A 16,704-nucleotide genomic window follows, 5' to 3' on the forward strand; every position below is an offset into this window, starting at 1 on the left:
CATGCTGTTTTTGTTACTATTGCTCTGTAATATAGTTTGAAATCCGGTATCGCTAAACCGCCTGATTCACACTTCCTGCTTAGAATTGCTTTTGCTATTCTGGGTCTTTTATTTTTCCATATGAATTTCATGATTGCTTTATCTATTTCTACAAGAAATGCCGTTGGGATTTTGATTGGCATTGCATTGAACCTATAGAGAACATTTGGTAATATCGCCATTTTGATGATGTCAGTTCTGCCTATCCATGAACAGGGTATATTTTTCCATCTTCTAAGATCTTCTTCTATTTCTCTCTTTAGGGTTCTGTAGTTTTCATTGTATAAAACTTTCACCTCTTTTGTTAGGTTGATTCCCAGTTCAGAAGATTTGTCGTTGATATACAGGAATGCCTTTGATTTATGCGTGTTGATTTTATATCCTGCTACTTTGCTGAATTCATTTATTAGCTCTAGTAGTTTCTTTGTAGACCCTTGTGTGTCTTCTAGGTATAGGATCATATCATCCACAAATAGTGATAATTTAAGTTCTTCTTTTCCTATCTTAATGCCTTTAATTTCTTTTGTCTGTCTAATTTCTCTGGCCAGTATTTTCGAGAACTATATTGAATAGAAGTGGTGAGAGAGGGCATCGCTGTCTTGTTCCAGATTTTGGAGGGAATGCCTTCAGTTTTTCTCCATTTAGAATGATGCTAGCCTGAGGCTTAGCATATATAGCTTTTACAATGTTGAGGTAAGTTCCTGTTATCCCTAGTTTTTCTAGTGTTTTGAACATAAAGGGATGCTGTACTTTGTCGAATGCTTTTTCTGCTTCTATCGAGATGATCATATGGTTCTTATCTTTAAGTCTATTGATGTGGTGAATAATGTTTATTGATTTCCGAATATTGAACCAGCCTTGCATCCCAGGGATGAATCCTACTTGATCATGGTGCACCATCTTTTTGATATGTTTTATTTTATTGAGGATTTTTGCATCTAAATTCATTAGGGATATTGGTCTGTAGTTTTCTTTCTTTGAGGTGTCTTTATCTGGTTTGGGAATCAGGGTGATATTGGCCTCATAGAATGAATTTGGAAGTTCTCCCTCTTTTTCTATCTCCTGAAATAGATTGTAGAGTATTGGTATTAGTTCTTCTTTAAAGTTCTTGTAAAACTCTGCTGTATATCCGTCCGGTCCTGGGCTTTTCTTGGTTGGTAGTCTTTTGATGGCTTCTTCTATTTCTTCACTTGATATTGGTCTGTTTAGGTTGTTTATATCATCCTGACTCAATCTGGATAGTTCATATGTCTTAAGGAATTTATCGTTGCCTTTACTATCTTCTATTTTATTAGAGTATAGGGTTTCAAAATAATTTCTAATTATCTTCTATATTTCTGAATTGTTTGTTATGATGTTGCCTTTTTCATCCCGTAAGCTAGTAATTTGGATTCTCTCTCTTCTTCTCTTTGTTAGCGTGGCTAGTGGTCTATCAATCTTATTTATTTTTTCAAAGAACCAACTTTTAGTTTTGTCAATTTTTTCAATTGTTTCTTTTGTTTCGATTTCATTGATTTCAGCTCTAATTTTAATTATTTCTTGCCTTCTACTGTATTTGCTGCTGATTTGTTCTTCTTTTTCTAAGGCTTCGAGGTGTAGTGTGAGGTCATTTATTTGTTGGCTTTTCCTTCTTTTAAGGAATGAACTCCATGAAATGAATTTTCCTCTTAGTACTGCTTTCATAGTGTCCCAGAGATTTCGATATGTTGTGTCTGAGTTTTCATTTACCTCTAAGAATTTTTTAATTTCCTCTTTGATGTCTTCTGTAACCCTTTGTTCATTTAGTAGCATATTGTTTAATCTCCATGTGATGTAGGATTTTTCCTTTCTCATTTTATTATTGATTTCCAATTTCATTCCATTATGATCAGATAAAATGCATGGTAGTATCTCTACTCCTTTGTAATTGCTAAGATTTGCCCTGTGACATAATATATGGTCTATTTTTGAGAAGGATCCATGTGCTGCTGAGAAGAAAGTGTATCCGCTTGATGTTGGGTGGTATATTCTGTATATATCAATTAAGTCTAAATTATTAATTGTATTATTGAGCTCTATGGTTTCTTTATTCAACTTTTGTTTGGAAGATCTGTCCAATGGTGAGAGAGGAGTGTTAAAATCTCCCATGATTATTGTGTTGTGGTCTATTTGACTCTTGAACTTAAGAAGAGTTTGTTTGATGAACGTAGCTGCACCATTGTTTGGGGCATATATATTAATGATCGTGAAGTCTTGTTGGTGTATGGTTCCCTTAAGCAGTATGTAGTGTCCTTGTTTATCCCTTTTGATTAACTTTGGTTTGAAGTCTATTTTATTTGGTACAAGTATGGACACCCCTGCTTGCTTCCAGGGTCCGTATGAGTGATATGATTTTTCCCAACCTTTCACCTTCAGTCTGTGTTTGTCTTTTCCTATCAGATGAGTCTCCTGTAGGCAACATATTGTTGGATCTTTTTTTTAATCCATTCTACTAGCCTATGTCTTTTGATTGGTGCATTTAAGCCATTAACATTTAGGGTTACTATTGAGATATGGTTTGTATTTCCAGCCATATTTGATTATGTATGTTACTTAACATTATTTGTTTTTCCTCTATGATTAGTTTTTCCTTTACTGTCCTACCTCCCGCTGTTGGTTTTCATTGTTATTTTTCATTTCCTCTTCCTGTAATGTTTTGCCAAGGATGTTTTGAAGAGCTGGTTTTCTAGCTGCAGATTCTTTTAACTTTTGTTTATCGTGGAAGATTTTTATTTCATCTTCAATCCTGAAGCTTAATTTCGCTGGGTACATGATTCTTGGTTGGAACCCTTTTTCTTTCAGTGTTTGATGTATGTTGTTCCAGGATCTTCTAGCTTTCAGAGACTGTGTTAAAAGATCAGCCGTTATCCTGATTGGTTTACCCCTAAATGTAATCTGCTTCCTCTCTCTTGTGGCTTTTAAGATTCTCTCCTTATTCTGTATGTTGGGCATCTTCATTATTATGTGTCTAGGTGTGGATCTCTTATGATTTTGTACATTCGGTGTCCTGTAGGCTTCTAGTATTTGGATTTCTTTTTCATTCTTTAAGTCTGGGAAGTTTTCTAGTATTATTTCATTGAATAGATTGCTCATTCCCTTGGTTTGGACCTCTATACATTCTTGTATCCCAATAACTCTTAGGTTTGGTTTCTTTATGTTATCCCATAATTCTTGGATGTTCTGCTCATGATTTCTTAACATTCTCGCTGAGCTGTCTATGTTCTTTTCAAGTTGAAAAACTTTGTCTTCGTTGTCTGAAGTTCTATCTTCTAAGTGTTCTACTCTGCTGGTAATACTCTCATTTGAGTTTTTAATTTGGTTTATTGTTTCCTGCATATCCAGGATTTCTGTTTGTTTGTTTTTTATATCCTCTATCTCCCTACAGAGTTGATCTTTTGCTTCTTGGATTTGTTTATGTAATTCATTGTCAAAGTGATGTTTCGTTGTCTGACCTGTATAATGTCTTCCTTGAGACTCCAGATCATCTGAAGCATGTATATCCTGAACTCTTTGTCTGACATTCCATCAGCTGTAGATATTACCTCATCTAATGTTGAATTGACCTGTATTGTTTGTGGTCCTTTCTTTCCTTGTCTTTTCATAATGCTTATGATTCTTTCTAGCTTTGTGAAACTGTTGTGTTAATGTTTCTCCCCTTATATATTTGTATTGTTCTTGTATAGCTCCAAAATCCCTCTTTTGCGGAGAAAGACAATGTTAACAGTTCCCAATATCAACAGTACATTATCTAAGCACAAGTTTTCATTATTAATACATTTATAGTTATATTCTAATTCTATAGATATTGGTTTTAATTATTACTTAAGAATATATTCATTAATTTCATAAAAGGCATACCATATCTGGTGGCATATAGAAAACTTAATTTCAGACGAAGGATGTTATACTTAGAGGGAAAGGAGTGAGGGTATGAGGTTAAACTAACTTAGCACCTTTGGAGAACTCTAACCAATAGACTGGTAATTTATGAAAGTGCTGAGAGCCACGGCTGAGTCTGTATGGCCCCTGGCATTTTGCCAACAGTATTGATTGACAGGCGCCTCTGCCTGTCCGCCTCTGCCGCAACTTTTGAGTTCTCGCACTATTTTGGAGTTCTCGTGGGGATTTCCGGGGATTCCCCGAGAGTTCCCATTGGTTGGGGAAGTGCAGGAGGAGGGATTTCCGGGAGAGATAGTTCCGGCTGGGGGTTCCTGGACAAGCCTCGTGGCGCGTTTGGGAGAATTCCCCGGGAGCTGTGTGAAGTGTTTTCCTGCAGTTTAAAAATAAAGTTTGTTCCTGCTTCAGTGGCTCGTGATTTGTGCCCAGCCAGACTGCGGCATGAAAGAATGTATAGACTCAACCTCCTATCTGTATTTAGATAGTTACCCTATGTATAGATAGCAAAAGTTAGGAGACTGAAAGTGGGATAGAGAGAATACGAATGAAAAACAAGAAAAAAATAACAAAGAAGAAAAGAGAAATAAGAGAAAGAAAAGGAAAGTAAGATAGAAATAAAGGAAAAAAATGGGGGGAAGGTGGGGTATATGCAATTCCTCTATATTATATTACTTTGGTAATTCGGCTGTTCATGCACAGTTCTTGGTTTCACATATGTTGAAGTTGTGGAAGAGAGAGAAGAAAAGAGAGAAAGAAAGAGAGAAAAAAGAAAAAAAAAAGTCTCTCAGAACACTGTTTTCCTTGCTTCCAGTAGGTGGCATTGTCTATTCCTAGCTTGAGCCTCTGTGTTCAGGGTGGTGGGTATAGCCAGTGTGAAAGGAAATGAGCTTCCACCTGTATCTTCCCTACTCTAGTCTCTGAGGTAGAAACCAGGTGCCTGTGCAGTTGTTGTTTTGCGTTGATAGCTACAACCCCCAAAAGCTTGTGGGAAATATTTTGAGTTATCGCAGCTAAGGGTGGGGGAGTTGGAAACCGGGTACCTGGATCAGCCGCAGAACTGTACTGGTAGCCACACCCCCTTTGATGGGTTTTAAGGGTTCATGGGCTTCCTCCGGACTAGCACACGGGGCGAGGCCGGGCTTCCTCCTCCGGTCTGGCTTGGCGCCGGGTGGCTTCCTCCTCCAGTCTGGCTTGGCTGGCGCCGGGCAGCTTCCTCCTCCAGTCTGGCTTGGCTGGCGCCGGGCGGCTTCCTCCTCCGGTCTCTATCAGTACATTTCTGCACCCTAAAAAAATAAACCTCATGACTATTTTGTCATCCCTCACTCTACTTTCTATTTCTCTATAGATTTTACTTTTTTGCACATTTCATATAAATGGAATCATAATATGTGGTCTAATGTGTCTGGCACCTTTGACTTAACACAGGGTTTTCAGAGTTTATTAATATTGCAGCATATACCAGCTATTTATTCCTCTTTATTGCCAAGTGATATTCTATTTTGTGAATCTACCACATTTTGTTTATTCATTCACACTTAGATATTTGAGTTGTTTCCACTTTGGGCTGTTGTGAATGATACTGCTATGAACATTAGCTTACTGATTTTTCCATCTTTAGAAAATAAAATTGGCCAATTTAAAATGGTATTTAGTACAGTCACAGCTTAGTGACAGTATTTTTACAATGTGTGGGTACAGGTTTGTGGGTAGACAGTATGTCTTTAGTTTTCTTGAGTATATATACTTAGAAGTAGAGTTGCATTGGGCACAGAGCCTGTAGTCCAGCACTCAGGAGGCTGAGACAGGAGGATCACTTGAGCCTGGGAGTTGAGGCCAGCCTGAGCAACTTAGCAATATGCCTTCTCTTAAAAAAAAAAAGAAAGAAAGAAAGAAAGGAAGGAAGGAAGAAAAGAACAGAAAAAAATTGAACCAAAGAAGAAGTAGAATTGCTAGGTAATATAGTAACTATATTTAACATATTAAGGAATTTCCAAGTTGTTTTCCAAAGTGGCCACACCATTTTATAGTCCCACCAGAGGTATATGAGGGTTTCAGTTTCTTCACACCAGGCTGGAGGTGTAGCTCAGTGGTAGAGCATAAGCTTAGCATGTGTGAAACCCTAGGTTCAATCCCAGCATCCCCCCAAATTTTAATATCTTCACACCTTCACCAGCACTCATTAGACATTATCTTTTATTTTAGCCATTCTAGCAAGTGTGAAGTGATATCTCATTGTGGTTTTGATTTGCACTTCCTGAATGATGCATATTGTCGAGGACTTGTAATTTTTGTAATACTCTAATAGCCATTTAATTTTTTTTAATCTAAAGGAAACAAAATGAGTATAAGTCGTGGCCAGAAATATTTCAACCTAGTTTATAATGCAGGGAGTTTTCATTCAATTGATTCTAGTTATGGGAAGAATTTGGGAGTATTTTTGCAATTAGATCCTTAAATGCTGTCCTCCAAAATTCTCCTTTAGTTGGTCAATCCTGTCACATTTCTTGCTGGAACCATTTGCCAGTGGAGGGAAACGTTATAAGCAGAAGATACTTAGCAAGAATCTTTTTCCCAAAAATAAGAATAATGAGCATAAATTGCACATGGTAATCCATTTATCACTTCAGAGGTTACCAAGCATTCTCTTATAGTAGTAATTGGCAGACTTTTTCCATAAAGAACCCAATATTTATAGTCCATATAATCTTTGTCACAACCACTCAACTGCCATTGTAGCTAGAAAACAGTGAGATAATATAGAAATGATTGGGTAAGGCTATATTCCAATAAAACGTGACTGACAAAAAGAAAATGCTGGATTTGGCCAAAGGTGATAATTTTCCAACCCTTTCTCTATAATGAAGGATGCCATTTCCTTGGTTTACCAGTATCCTTTTTCTATAACCAAACATGACTATGTCCAATGGTCAGATAAGAATAGTGATAATCCATTTGAGACAATTGGGTATCTGCATGTGGGACACTGGGCTGATATGTCTGCAAATAACTTACTTTAATGAAACTCATTGGCTAAGTGCCAGAATTGGGTTTTGCCATGCCTTAAGATATCTGAGCTGTACCTAAAATTTCAAAAAAGAGACTGTTCTTGTTTATTCATGCTATTTTATTGAAGTATTCAAAAATACTAAGCATGATTATTCTAGGCTATAAATTTAGATTCTAAGGAAGGTACTCTATTACCAAAAGAGACAAAAAGACATCCTATCTCATCTGAGTAATAGATACAGATACTGAAGAAGCACTTTTTCAGGTTATTTGAGCATAAAGTTCTCTTTGAGAAACCATAAGCTTAGAATTTAATTATGAGTTATTTTGGGCTATGTGACTGGTAGTGCATCACAGTTATCTGCCTGTCATCTTTGTTGAATTTAAACTGAAACTCTTTTCTTTCACGTCTCTGAAGAGCAAAAAGGTCAGCCCCACCAACTAGAAGAAATCAAAAGTCAACAGTATAAATAAAGCTAATATTTTATATCTTAGACTCTGGTTCTTTATTCTAGGTTTGTATCTTATATATTCACTCCAATCTCATTGGGGCTCTCAGCACTGCCTTATGGTCCATTTACTGGGCCATTTAATTGAAGTTAACTTACAAAGGTCTATTCTTACTCATCTCCCTTTTCTGTTTCTTTTTCCTATATCTCTTAAACAAGCCAACTAATTAAACAACCTAACTTATGAGTCACTGAAAAACATTAAAGACATTCTACTTGATTTATGACTTCCTTTAATTAGTCTCTTCCCCTTACCAACAAATAAATCTATATGATTACCAATTCTTACCTTTTTTCTTATTTTAGATAAAGAGATAGCCCTAATTCCTTTTTAAATTCTTATTATGAAATATTTTCAACATATAAGAAAGCACATTATCAGATTATTTATTCTGATATCTATCGGATTTATTCAATTGAATAAATAATCTGATAATAGCCATTTAACAAATATTAAAGATTTTTTTCATGTTTATTTCAGATTTTTTCTTTATTTTTAAAAAGTATAACAAATAACAGTAGGTACTTGTGTAACATTCCTTTCTTATCTCATTTCTATCCCTCCTCTAAAAATAGCTTCAATTCAAAATGCATGAGAATTTAGCACATTAATAATCTTAATATATGTTCTTTTCTTATGCATATTTTGTACTTTTCCAACATCAGTAACATATTCTTTGTTTTGTTTTAATTTTGTTTTGGTACTGTGGATTGAACTCGGGGGCACTGAACCACTGAGCCATATCCCCAACCCTACTTAGAGACAGGGTCTCTCTGATTTGCTTATTAGTGCCTCACTTTTGCTGAGGCTGGCTTTGAACTCACAATCCTCCTGCCTCAGCCTCCTGCGCTGCTGGGATTATATATGTGCACTGCTACGCCCAATCAGTAACATATTAAACAACATATGAATTTTTTTAAAATTGACATAAAATAGTATCATACTATTCATATAATTCTAAAGCTTTTTTCTTTCTCACTCAACATTGTGTCTTTGAATTTATCTATAGATCTAGGTCAATGGTTTTTCAAATCTGGCTATGCATTAGTTTTTCAGAGAGAGCTTTAAAAAACAAGTACACATTCCTGAACCTTACTCCCAGAAACTATGATTCATTGTTCTGGAGTAGAACATAGCCTTTTTTAATAGACTTTATTTCTTAGGGCAATTTTAGGTTTGTATAAAAAATTGAACTGAAACCAGAATTCCCTATGCTCACTCCCCCAGCCACAATTCCTCCTATTAACATCTTGTACAGACATGGTACATTGGGTACAACGAATGAACCAATATTAATGCATTATTATAAATTTAAATCCATAGTTTACATTAGGGTTCATTCTGTGTTGTTTCTTTGGATTTTGCCAAATGTATAATGTCCTATATCTACAAGTGCAGTATAGAATAGTTTCATTGTCCTAAAATTCCTCTGTTTTATATATTCACTTCTTATATCTTTTCCTCCCCAACCCTGGCAACCAGTGATCTTTTTTACTATCTCCAGAGTAATATCTTTTCCAGAATTTCATATAGTTGGACTCACCCAGCATGTAGTCTTTTTAGATTGACTTCTTCCACTTAGCAATATGCATTCAAGGTTCTTCCATGTCTTTTTGTGGCTTGATACCTTGTTTCTTTTATTGCTTAATAATATTACATTGTATGGATGTACCACTGTTTATTTGTTGGTAGTTTATCTATTAAAGGCAGCAGCTTGGGGAGGCAGAGGCAGGAACATCACAAATTGAAAACCAGCCTTAGCAATTTAGTGAGGTGCTCAGCAACTCAGTGAGACTCTGTCTCTAATAAAATACAAAACAGGGCTGGAGATGTGGCTCAGTGGTCGAATGACCCTGAGTTCAATCCCTGGTGCTCAAAGAAAAAAAAAGGGGGAATCTTGATGACTTTGGGGTTGTTAACAAAATTGCTATAAATATTCATATAAGGAGTTTAGTTTGTAAATTTTCACCTCATTTGGGTAAAATGAGTGAGATTATCAGATTATATGGTAATCCTAGCTTTGTTGACAGACTGTCTTCCAAAGTGGCTATGCAATTTTTCATTCTCCACATTGTATTAGTATTTTTTAAATATTTTTATCATTTAGTTGTAGTTGGACACAATACCTTTATTTTATTTATTTATATGTGGTGCTGAGGATCGAACCCAGGGCCTCACACGTGCTAGGTGAGAGCTTTGCCACTGAGCCACAAACCCAGCCCCCTATATTAGTATTTTTTAGAAGCTCTCCAGATAATTCTAATATGTAGCCCAAAAAGTTGAAAATCACTAATCTATATAATTCATTTAAAGATGACAGTACAGTGAGCATGGTAGTTAAAATAGATTTGGCTTTGAAACCAGACTAGATTCTACTTTTCCTACTTCCAGACTGTAGGACTTCAAGCAAGTTTTTTTTTTTTTTTTTTTACGGTACTGGGGATTTAACTCAGGGGCACTCTATCATTAAGCTACGTCCCCATCCCTTTACTTTGCAACAGGGTCTCACTGAATTGCCAAGTTACATTCCTCCTGCCTCAACCTTGGGAGTAAACAAGATTACATGTGTGCACCACTGCACCTGGCCTAGCAAGTTATTTAACCTTACTGTGTCTTTTGTTTTGGTGGGGGGGGGGGGCTACTGGGGATTGAACTCGGGGGGCATTCAACCACTGAGCCACATCCCAGCCCTATTTTGTATTTTTATTTAGAGACAGGATCTCACTGAGTTGCTTAGCCCCTTGATAATTGCTGAGGCTGGCTTTAAACTCAATATCCTCCGCCTCAGTCTCCCGAGCCACTGAGTTCACAGGAGTGCACCATGGTGCCCGACCTGTGTATTTTTTTAATTAATCTTTAAAATGAAGATCACACAGAAAACAGGCAATTTATATTCAAGAAAACTAAATCCAAACTTATAGTTGCTGAATAGGCGGGTAAGCTCCTACATCTTTCAGAGAAGCAAAATACATTTTCTGAACCCCCTCTGATATCAGAGAATTGCCACATAACTTTAATAAACACTGATCCAGCATTTCTCTTGTATAAAATAATACTCTTAATAACTCAATGGATTAAGTGAAAATATTAATGAATCTCACTTAATATTCGAGGAGAAATTGACTACTACAGATTATAGGCACAATACTACTTTTACTACTTTAAGTTTCACAATTGGAAAAGAAACATAATGCTGGGCTGGGTTTGTGGCTCAGCGGGAGAGCACTTACCTAGCATGTGTGAGGTTCAGGGTTAGATTCTCAGCACTGCATGTAAATAAATAAATAAGGGTCCATCAGCAACTAATAAGAATATTTTTTAAAAAACATAATGCTTAGTTAAAAATAATAGGAATAAAGCCATAGGAGCAGATGAGACTATTTTTAGCCTGGCACAGTGGTGCACGACTCAACCACTTGGAAGCCTGAGGAAGGAGGATCCCAAGTTTAAGACTAGCCTCAGCAACTTAATAAGACCCTGACTGGGGCTGGGGTTGTGGCTCAGCAGGAGAGCTCTCGCCTAGCATGTGTGAGGCACTAGGTTCAATCCTCAGCACCACAATAAAAAAATAAATAAATAAAGATATTGTGTCCACCTATAACTAAAAAATAAATATTAAAAAAAAGACCCTGTCTCAAAATAAAAAATGGCTGAGGATGTAACTTAGTGGTAAAGCTCCCAGGGTTCAATCCCCAGTATCAAAAAAGGAATGAAAGGGAAAAAAAGGACAGTTTGGGAAAAGAGGACCAAAGAAAGTGAATAGTTGGTAGTTAGAGGTAAAGGGGAAAGCTAGCAATTAGCTGTTTTGTCTATTCTAGTTTTCTAGTTGCTTCTTTTCTGACTGAGATTTCAGATTTTTTAATGTTGGTGTAATAGAAGGAACATGAACTTTTTTTATCTTTATTTATTTTTATGTGGTGCTGAGGATCAAACCCAGGGTCTCCCATGTGCTAGGCAAGCGCTCTACTGCTGAACCACAACCCCAGCCCCAAGGAACATGAACTTTAAAGTTTAAAAAAAAACAAAAAACTTGGATTCTAATTCCAGCCTCTGTAGTTATGTGACACTGGACAAATTACTTAACCTTTTCTAAGTTCTTTCCTCCAATATGAAAATACTGATAAATTCTACCTAATAGGACTGTTGTGGAGATTAGATTAAATTAAAAAAGCTAATGCATGAAAAAATCCTTGCACAACACTTGACATATAATAGATATCTGAGTATATTCCCTTTCTTTTTTTTTTTTTCCCCTCCACCATAACCTATAAGGCATGTTTTCCACTGTTAAGTTTCCACTCTTGCCCTGGGCATGGTAGCGCACTCCTGTAATCCCAGCGGCTCTGGAGGCTGAGGCAGGACGATCGAGAGTTCAAAGCCAGCCTCAGCAATTTAGCAAGGTGCTAATAAATTTAGTGAGACCCTGTCTTTAAATAAAATACAAAATAGGAATGGGGATGTGGCTCAGTGGTTAAGCAACCCTGGGTTGAATTCCCGGAACAAAAAACAAAAAGTTTCCACTATTGGAATATAGATATTACTTTCTGCTGATTTTTTATCTAATTTGTTAATATAGTTTATTGTTCTTCAGAAGGCCTTGGTGAGAACCACACATATTCTAAATTAGGAGACGGAGGCCCAAATGGGGAATCAGAGTTAAATTTCCTGGTTTTCTGGGATCTACAGTGGAGGTGAACCCTCAAACCCAATTTGACTGGACTCCAACCCTGACTGAGTAGCATTTGGAATTCTTACAAAAAGAACTATAAATATTTGATCTCATGTCAAAATAAATAATCATAATGACTTAGCCATAGGTTTGTTTCAGTTTTTTGTGTTTGTATATGAACTAATTGACCAAATAAGAGACTTAGTAATTGAGTCCCTATTATTAGCACAAATTAAAAGAGATTATGGAGTTATAATGAACAATCAAAAGCTGCTGTCATCCACCCTTATTCATTTCAGTGCACCCAGTACCTAGATGGCTAGATGGACACTCCTTATTTTTTGATCCTGAGGATTGAACCCAGGCACACTTTACCCACTGAGCTACATCTTCAGCCCATTTTATTTTTTGTTTTAAGACTGAATTTCACTAAGTTGCTTAGGGTCTTGCTAAGTTTCTGGCCTCAAACTTATGATCTTTCTGCCTCAAACTTCTGTAATCCTGAGTTGCTGGGATTACAGGCATGTGCCACCATACCCCACTCTATGTAACATTACTGAAATTATCTCCATTGAATTATCTGCATCTGACCTGTAGTCAAGAGTCATAAAGTATGCAGAAATGAGATTTGGGGGCCACACCTGGACATGGTATATTACTTCTACCCCAATTTTATTAATCAGAATTCAGTCACATGACCCATTAACTGTAAAGGAGCCTGAGAAATAGTTTTCTCAAATTCCCAGAATGAAATGAAAATCAGTAATCACAATGTGTTGTCTCTGCCACAGTGTAATTTTAGTAATTTGAATTTAAGGGATTCATTCATGAAGGCTGATCAAAAAGATATGGAAAAACAAATTACATCAGATAGAGTAGAAAGGAAAGATGTTAAATAGATTTGTTAACTGCCCAGATAAAGACAATTTAAGTTCCCTTATTCCTATAAGAGTAGTTTTTGTCCCTATCAACAGATGGGCTTTCTTGGGCTTGAATATTGTTAAGATGAGACTCTGCTCTTATTTATTGATACCACAGATCTAGAGACCACTAACAACTGATGATACTTTTTAGCTTGGCTAGTAATTGAGTTGTCTCTGTATTTCTTTTTCAGGGTTTGAGTAAAAAAGTTGGAGTATCATCTTCCATCCTCCAAGGTCTCTGGATCTCTTATAGTACAGAAGGTCTTTCCATGGCATTGGCATCTCTACGAAATCTCTACACTCCAAATATAAAGGTAAATGCAAAAATTTTTTTAAAAATTACAAATACTTTAAAGAATTAACTGTGAAAAAAATATCAGAAGAATATTAAGTAGCTGTTTTGATGATCTCTGACTTGCCTTAGACTGTCTCCTGTCAATTAATCTCTTACTAATAATTTATTTTAAGTTGTTTACACTTCGTTATCTCACTCGAAGATAAACCCTACTGTCCATCTACCTCCATAAGCTGTTTTCAGCATATGGGATCAGGTCCTGCTGGTTCTAGAGACTAAATTGATCTAGGGTATCTTGTTTTGGGAGGAGTTTTTCTGGTGAGAAGTTCACTTAGAAGAGCTGATGTTCAGCCCTATAGTATGGGTGGCATTTGCTCTAGCTAATGAGCAAAAAGAGAAAACTTTATGTTCCTTTCAACAGCAAGGTATTAAAAAGGGAACAAATGACAAATATAAAAATTACTAAATGCTGCTAGACATTGTTGGAATATAGCTGATATCTGATTATTATTTCTATTATCTGATTATTATTCATTTATTTATTTTTAGGTCAGCCGACTGCTGATTTTGGGAGGTGCCAATATTAATTACCGGACAGAGGTTTTAAATAATGCTCCAATTCTATGTGTTCAGTCTCATCTTGGTTACACAGAAATGGTGGCCTTGCTTTTGGAATTTGGGGCCAATGTAGATGCCTCTTCTGAAAGTGGCCTGACTCCTTTGGGATATGCCGCAGCAGCAGGGTTCCTGAGCATCGTGGTGCTACTCTGCAAGAAACGGGCCAAGGTAATTGACTGCCTGCCTCTGCTACTTTTCCTTTTTTTCCCTTTTTCTTTCTTCCAGATACAGAGTCTTCCTTAACTCCTATGGTATATCACACCCTGACTGGAAGCAGATCAAGGGAGGGTGGCTCAGCTTACACCCAGTGTTTGCCCACTTGCCCCTGCCAGTCCACACCACAGCTGGACACAGTTGTAAAATCCTTGAGAGACACTTAGGAAACTACACTTATCAGCAACAAAAAAAATCCCTGGAAATTCTCTACTGAGCTCAGAAAAATTTATTTTCTTAACAGGAAAGGAAAGAGAAGTAAGGGAGCAAGGAGGAGACTGTAGCAAGAGGTCTGAAATGAATGGCACTACAGACTCTTTCATATGTAGAAAAGAAATGTTAACCAATGGAGATGAGGAGACCAGATTCCCCTCATCCTGTCCTTGAAGACCACCATCCTAGAGATATTCTGGGGAAAAGATGATTCCCCCTGTTTATACTCTGACCAAGTATACCTCAAAGCGTTTGTTAGTATATTTCAGTTCTCAGAAACATTAACAAAATCTTTTCTTTATCTCCAGAATCACTGATATAAAAGAACTCAATTTCAAAGTATCGATTAAAAGAAAAATGCTGGCCTCACAAATGTTAGCCTCTGGGGAAAATTGTGATCTCATGGTATTTTGATTCAGTCCTGAAAACAAACCGAGGATGTTGGTTTCACAGTAGACATATAAGTAATATATCTCATTCTGAGGTATCTAGGGCTCTTACCAGGGAAGAAAGTAGGACTCCTGAGACTCCTTTGGGAGTGAAATCTCAGAGCCTTAGATGTTTATTGTGGCGCAGTTATTGTCCACCTTTAATAATGTTCCATTTCTTTGAATGGACATCTCTAGAAAGAGAATGATAACTGGTCCTTGTATTACTTTTGCCTTTAATTCAGATCTCTGCTGGTACTGGATCTTTCCTGCTGCTCATCCCTTATACTACCAAGCCAGTATTTTTAGTTATTTTTCATTGTTTCCCCAGAGCAGAAACGTAAATTAAAACTTTTAATTCTGAATCTGTTCCTAATCGGGAATTAATTTTTATTTCCTCTGAAATTTTATTATACTTTCATTTTCCTTAAGGCATTTATTATAAACTCCTTTGTTGGACAGGCTTTTGTCACATTGGTCACATCTCCCCATACCTCATTTCAAAGTTCTTGAGAGCAGAATCTACATATTCTGTCTTATCGTGTTTTTATCCCATGTGGTGCCCTGCACATACTAGGCATTCAGTAAACATTTGTCATGTGGATTGCTGGTTGGAACCAGTTACTGGGAGAACCAGAAACAGAACTTAAGTTTCAAGTGCTTTAACTACCATATACAGATAACAGTGTTTCTGCTAGAAAAGGCCATTTCATTCATTGAAACTTGTGACTCAGGGCCTTCTGGTGGATTATCTTTATTTTTGGGGGGTGAGGGGGAGCGATACTGGAAATTGAACAGAAGGGCACTCAACCACTGAGCCATATCCTCAGTCCTATTTTGTATTTTATTTAGAGACAGGGTCTCAACTGAGTTGCTTAGCACCTCTCTTTTGCTGAGGCTGGCTTTGAACTCGTGATCCTCCTGCCTCAGCCTTCCAAGCCACTAGAATTACAGGCATATACTACCAAACCCGGCTGGTGGATTGATCTCAAGCAGCCTCTTCTTTCAATCTAAACTTGGAAAGCAACACTAAAATTAGAAAAACTCCTGTTAGAGCTTAGTCTAGCTCCAAGTGCCTCTAGCCAGGTCTTTGAGATTCTACCCTCCTGCTGGAAGAACGGAGGCACTTGACTATTTAATCTTTGCCAAAGATTGGTGGTCAAATGAGTAAGTAGTTCATGATATGATATATTTTGCTTCTTTGGAACACCAAAAAGTTAGAGCTCCAAAATGTTTTTTTTTCTTTTTCATGATTTTAAAGACAGTGTTTTGTGCCAACAGAGCTACAAGTCTCTCAAATCTTTGTCTGAGGGAAACTACTTGAGAACAAAGGGGAATGTACCTCAGGAAAACAAAGTGTGAGCTGAGCATTTTGTTTATTTTTCTTTTAATGTTAAAACAAAAAACTGACCTTGGTTTTGAGGAAAAGAAGTTCTCCCCCAGAGGCACATCAGGCAGAGTTGTAGTTTGGTACTATTCTAGCCTGAAGAGAAAGTATTTTCTAAATTTGCTCAGAGATTAGTTCAAAGATTGGAAAGAATGAATCTTAGTAGTCTAGACATGTGCAGTGTACTGGTGTGACTAGATTGGGAGTACAGCCACAGGTCTTGGTTCACACATATTTCTCTGTTCTCTCCCCTTAGGTGGATCACTTGGATAAGAATGGACAGTGTGCTTTGGTTCATGCTGCACTCAGAGGTCATCTGGAGGTCGTTAAGTTTTTGATTCAGTGTGACTGGACAATGGCCGGCCAGCAGCAAGGAGTATTTAAAAAGAGCCATGCCATCCAGCAGGCCCTCATTGCTGCAGCCAGCATGGGTTACACTGAGGTAAGAAGAATGTGAATAGGGTTCTCTTTTTTTTTTTTTTTTTTTT

General features: G+C 37.0%; 1 protein-coding gene across 4 annotated transcripts in view; it reads left to right on the plus strand.

The window, feature by feature from the left end:
* Tanc2 (tetratricopeptide repeat, ankyrin repeat and coiled-coil containing 2) overlaps positions 1–16,704 on the plus strand; it is a 444,589-nt gene that overhangs the window by 389,673 nt on the left and 38,212 nt on the right. For all 4 annotated transcript variants that reach the window (XM_071603168.1, XM_071603166.1, XM_027946338.2 and 1 more), the window contains exons 15-17: positions 13,254–13,376; positions 13,907–14,143; positions 16,473–16,658. In XM_071603168.1, the coding sequence (XP_071459269.1) occupies positions 13,254–13,376; positions 13,907–14,143; positions 16,473–16,658 (546 nt within the window). The remainder of the gene's footprint in view (positions 1–13,253; positions 13,377–13,906; positions 14,144–16,472; positions 16,659–16,704) is intronic.

The sequence above is a fragment of the Marmota flaviventris genome, chromosome 17 (genome assembly GCF_047511675.1).
Source record: "Marmota flaviventris isolate mMarFla1 chromosome 17, mMarFla1.hap1, whole genome shotgun sequence".
Lineage (NCBI taxonomy): Eukaryota > Metazoa > Chordata > Mammalia > Rodentia > Sciuridae > Marmota > Marmota flaviventris.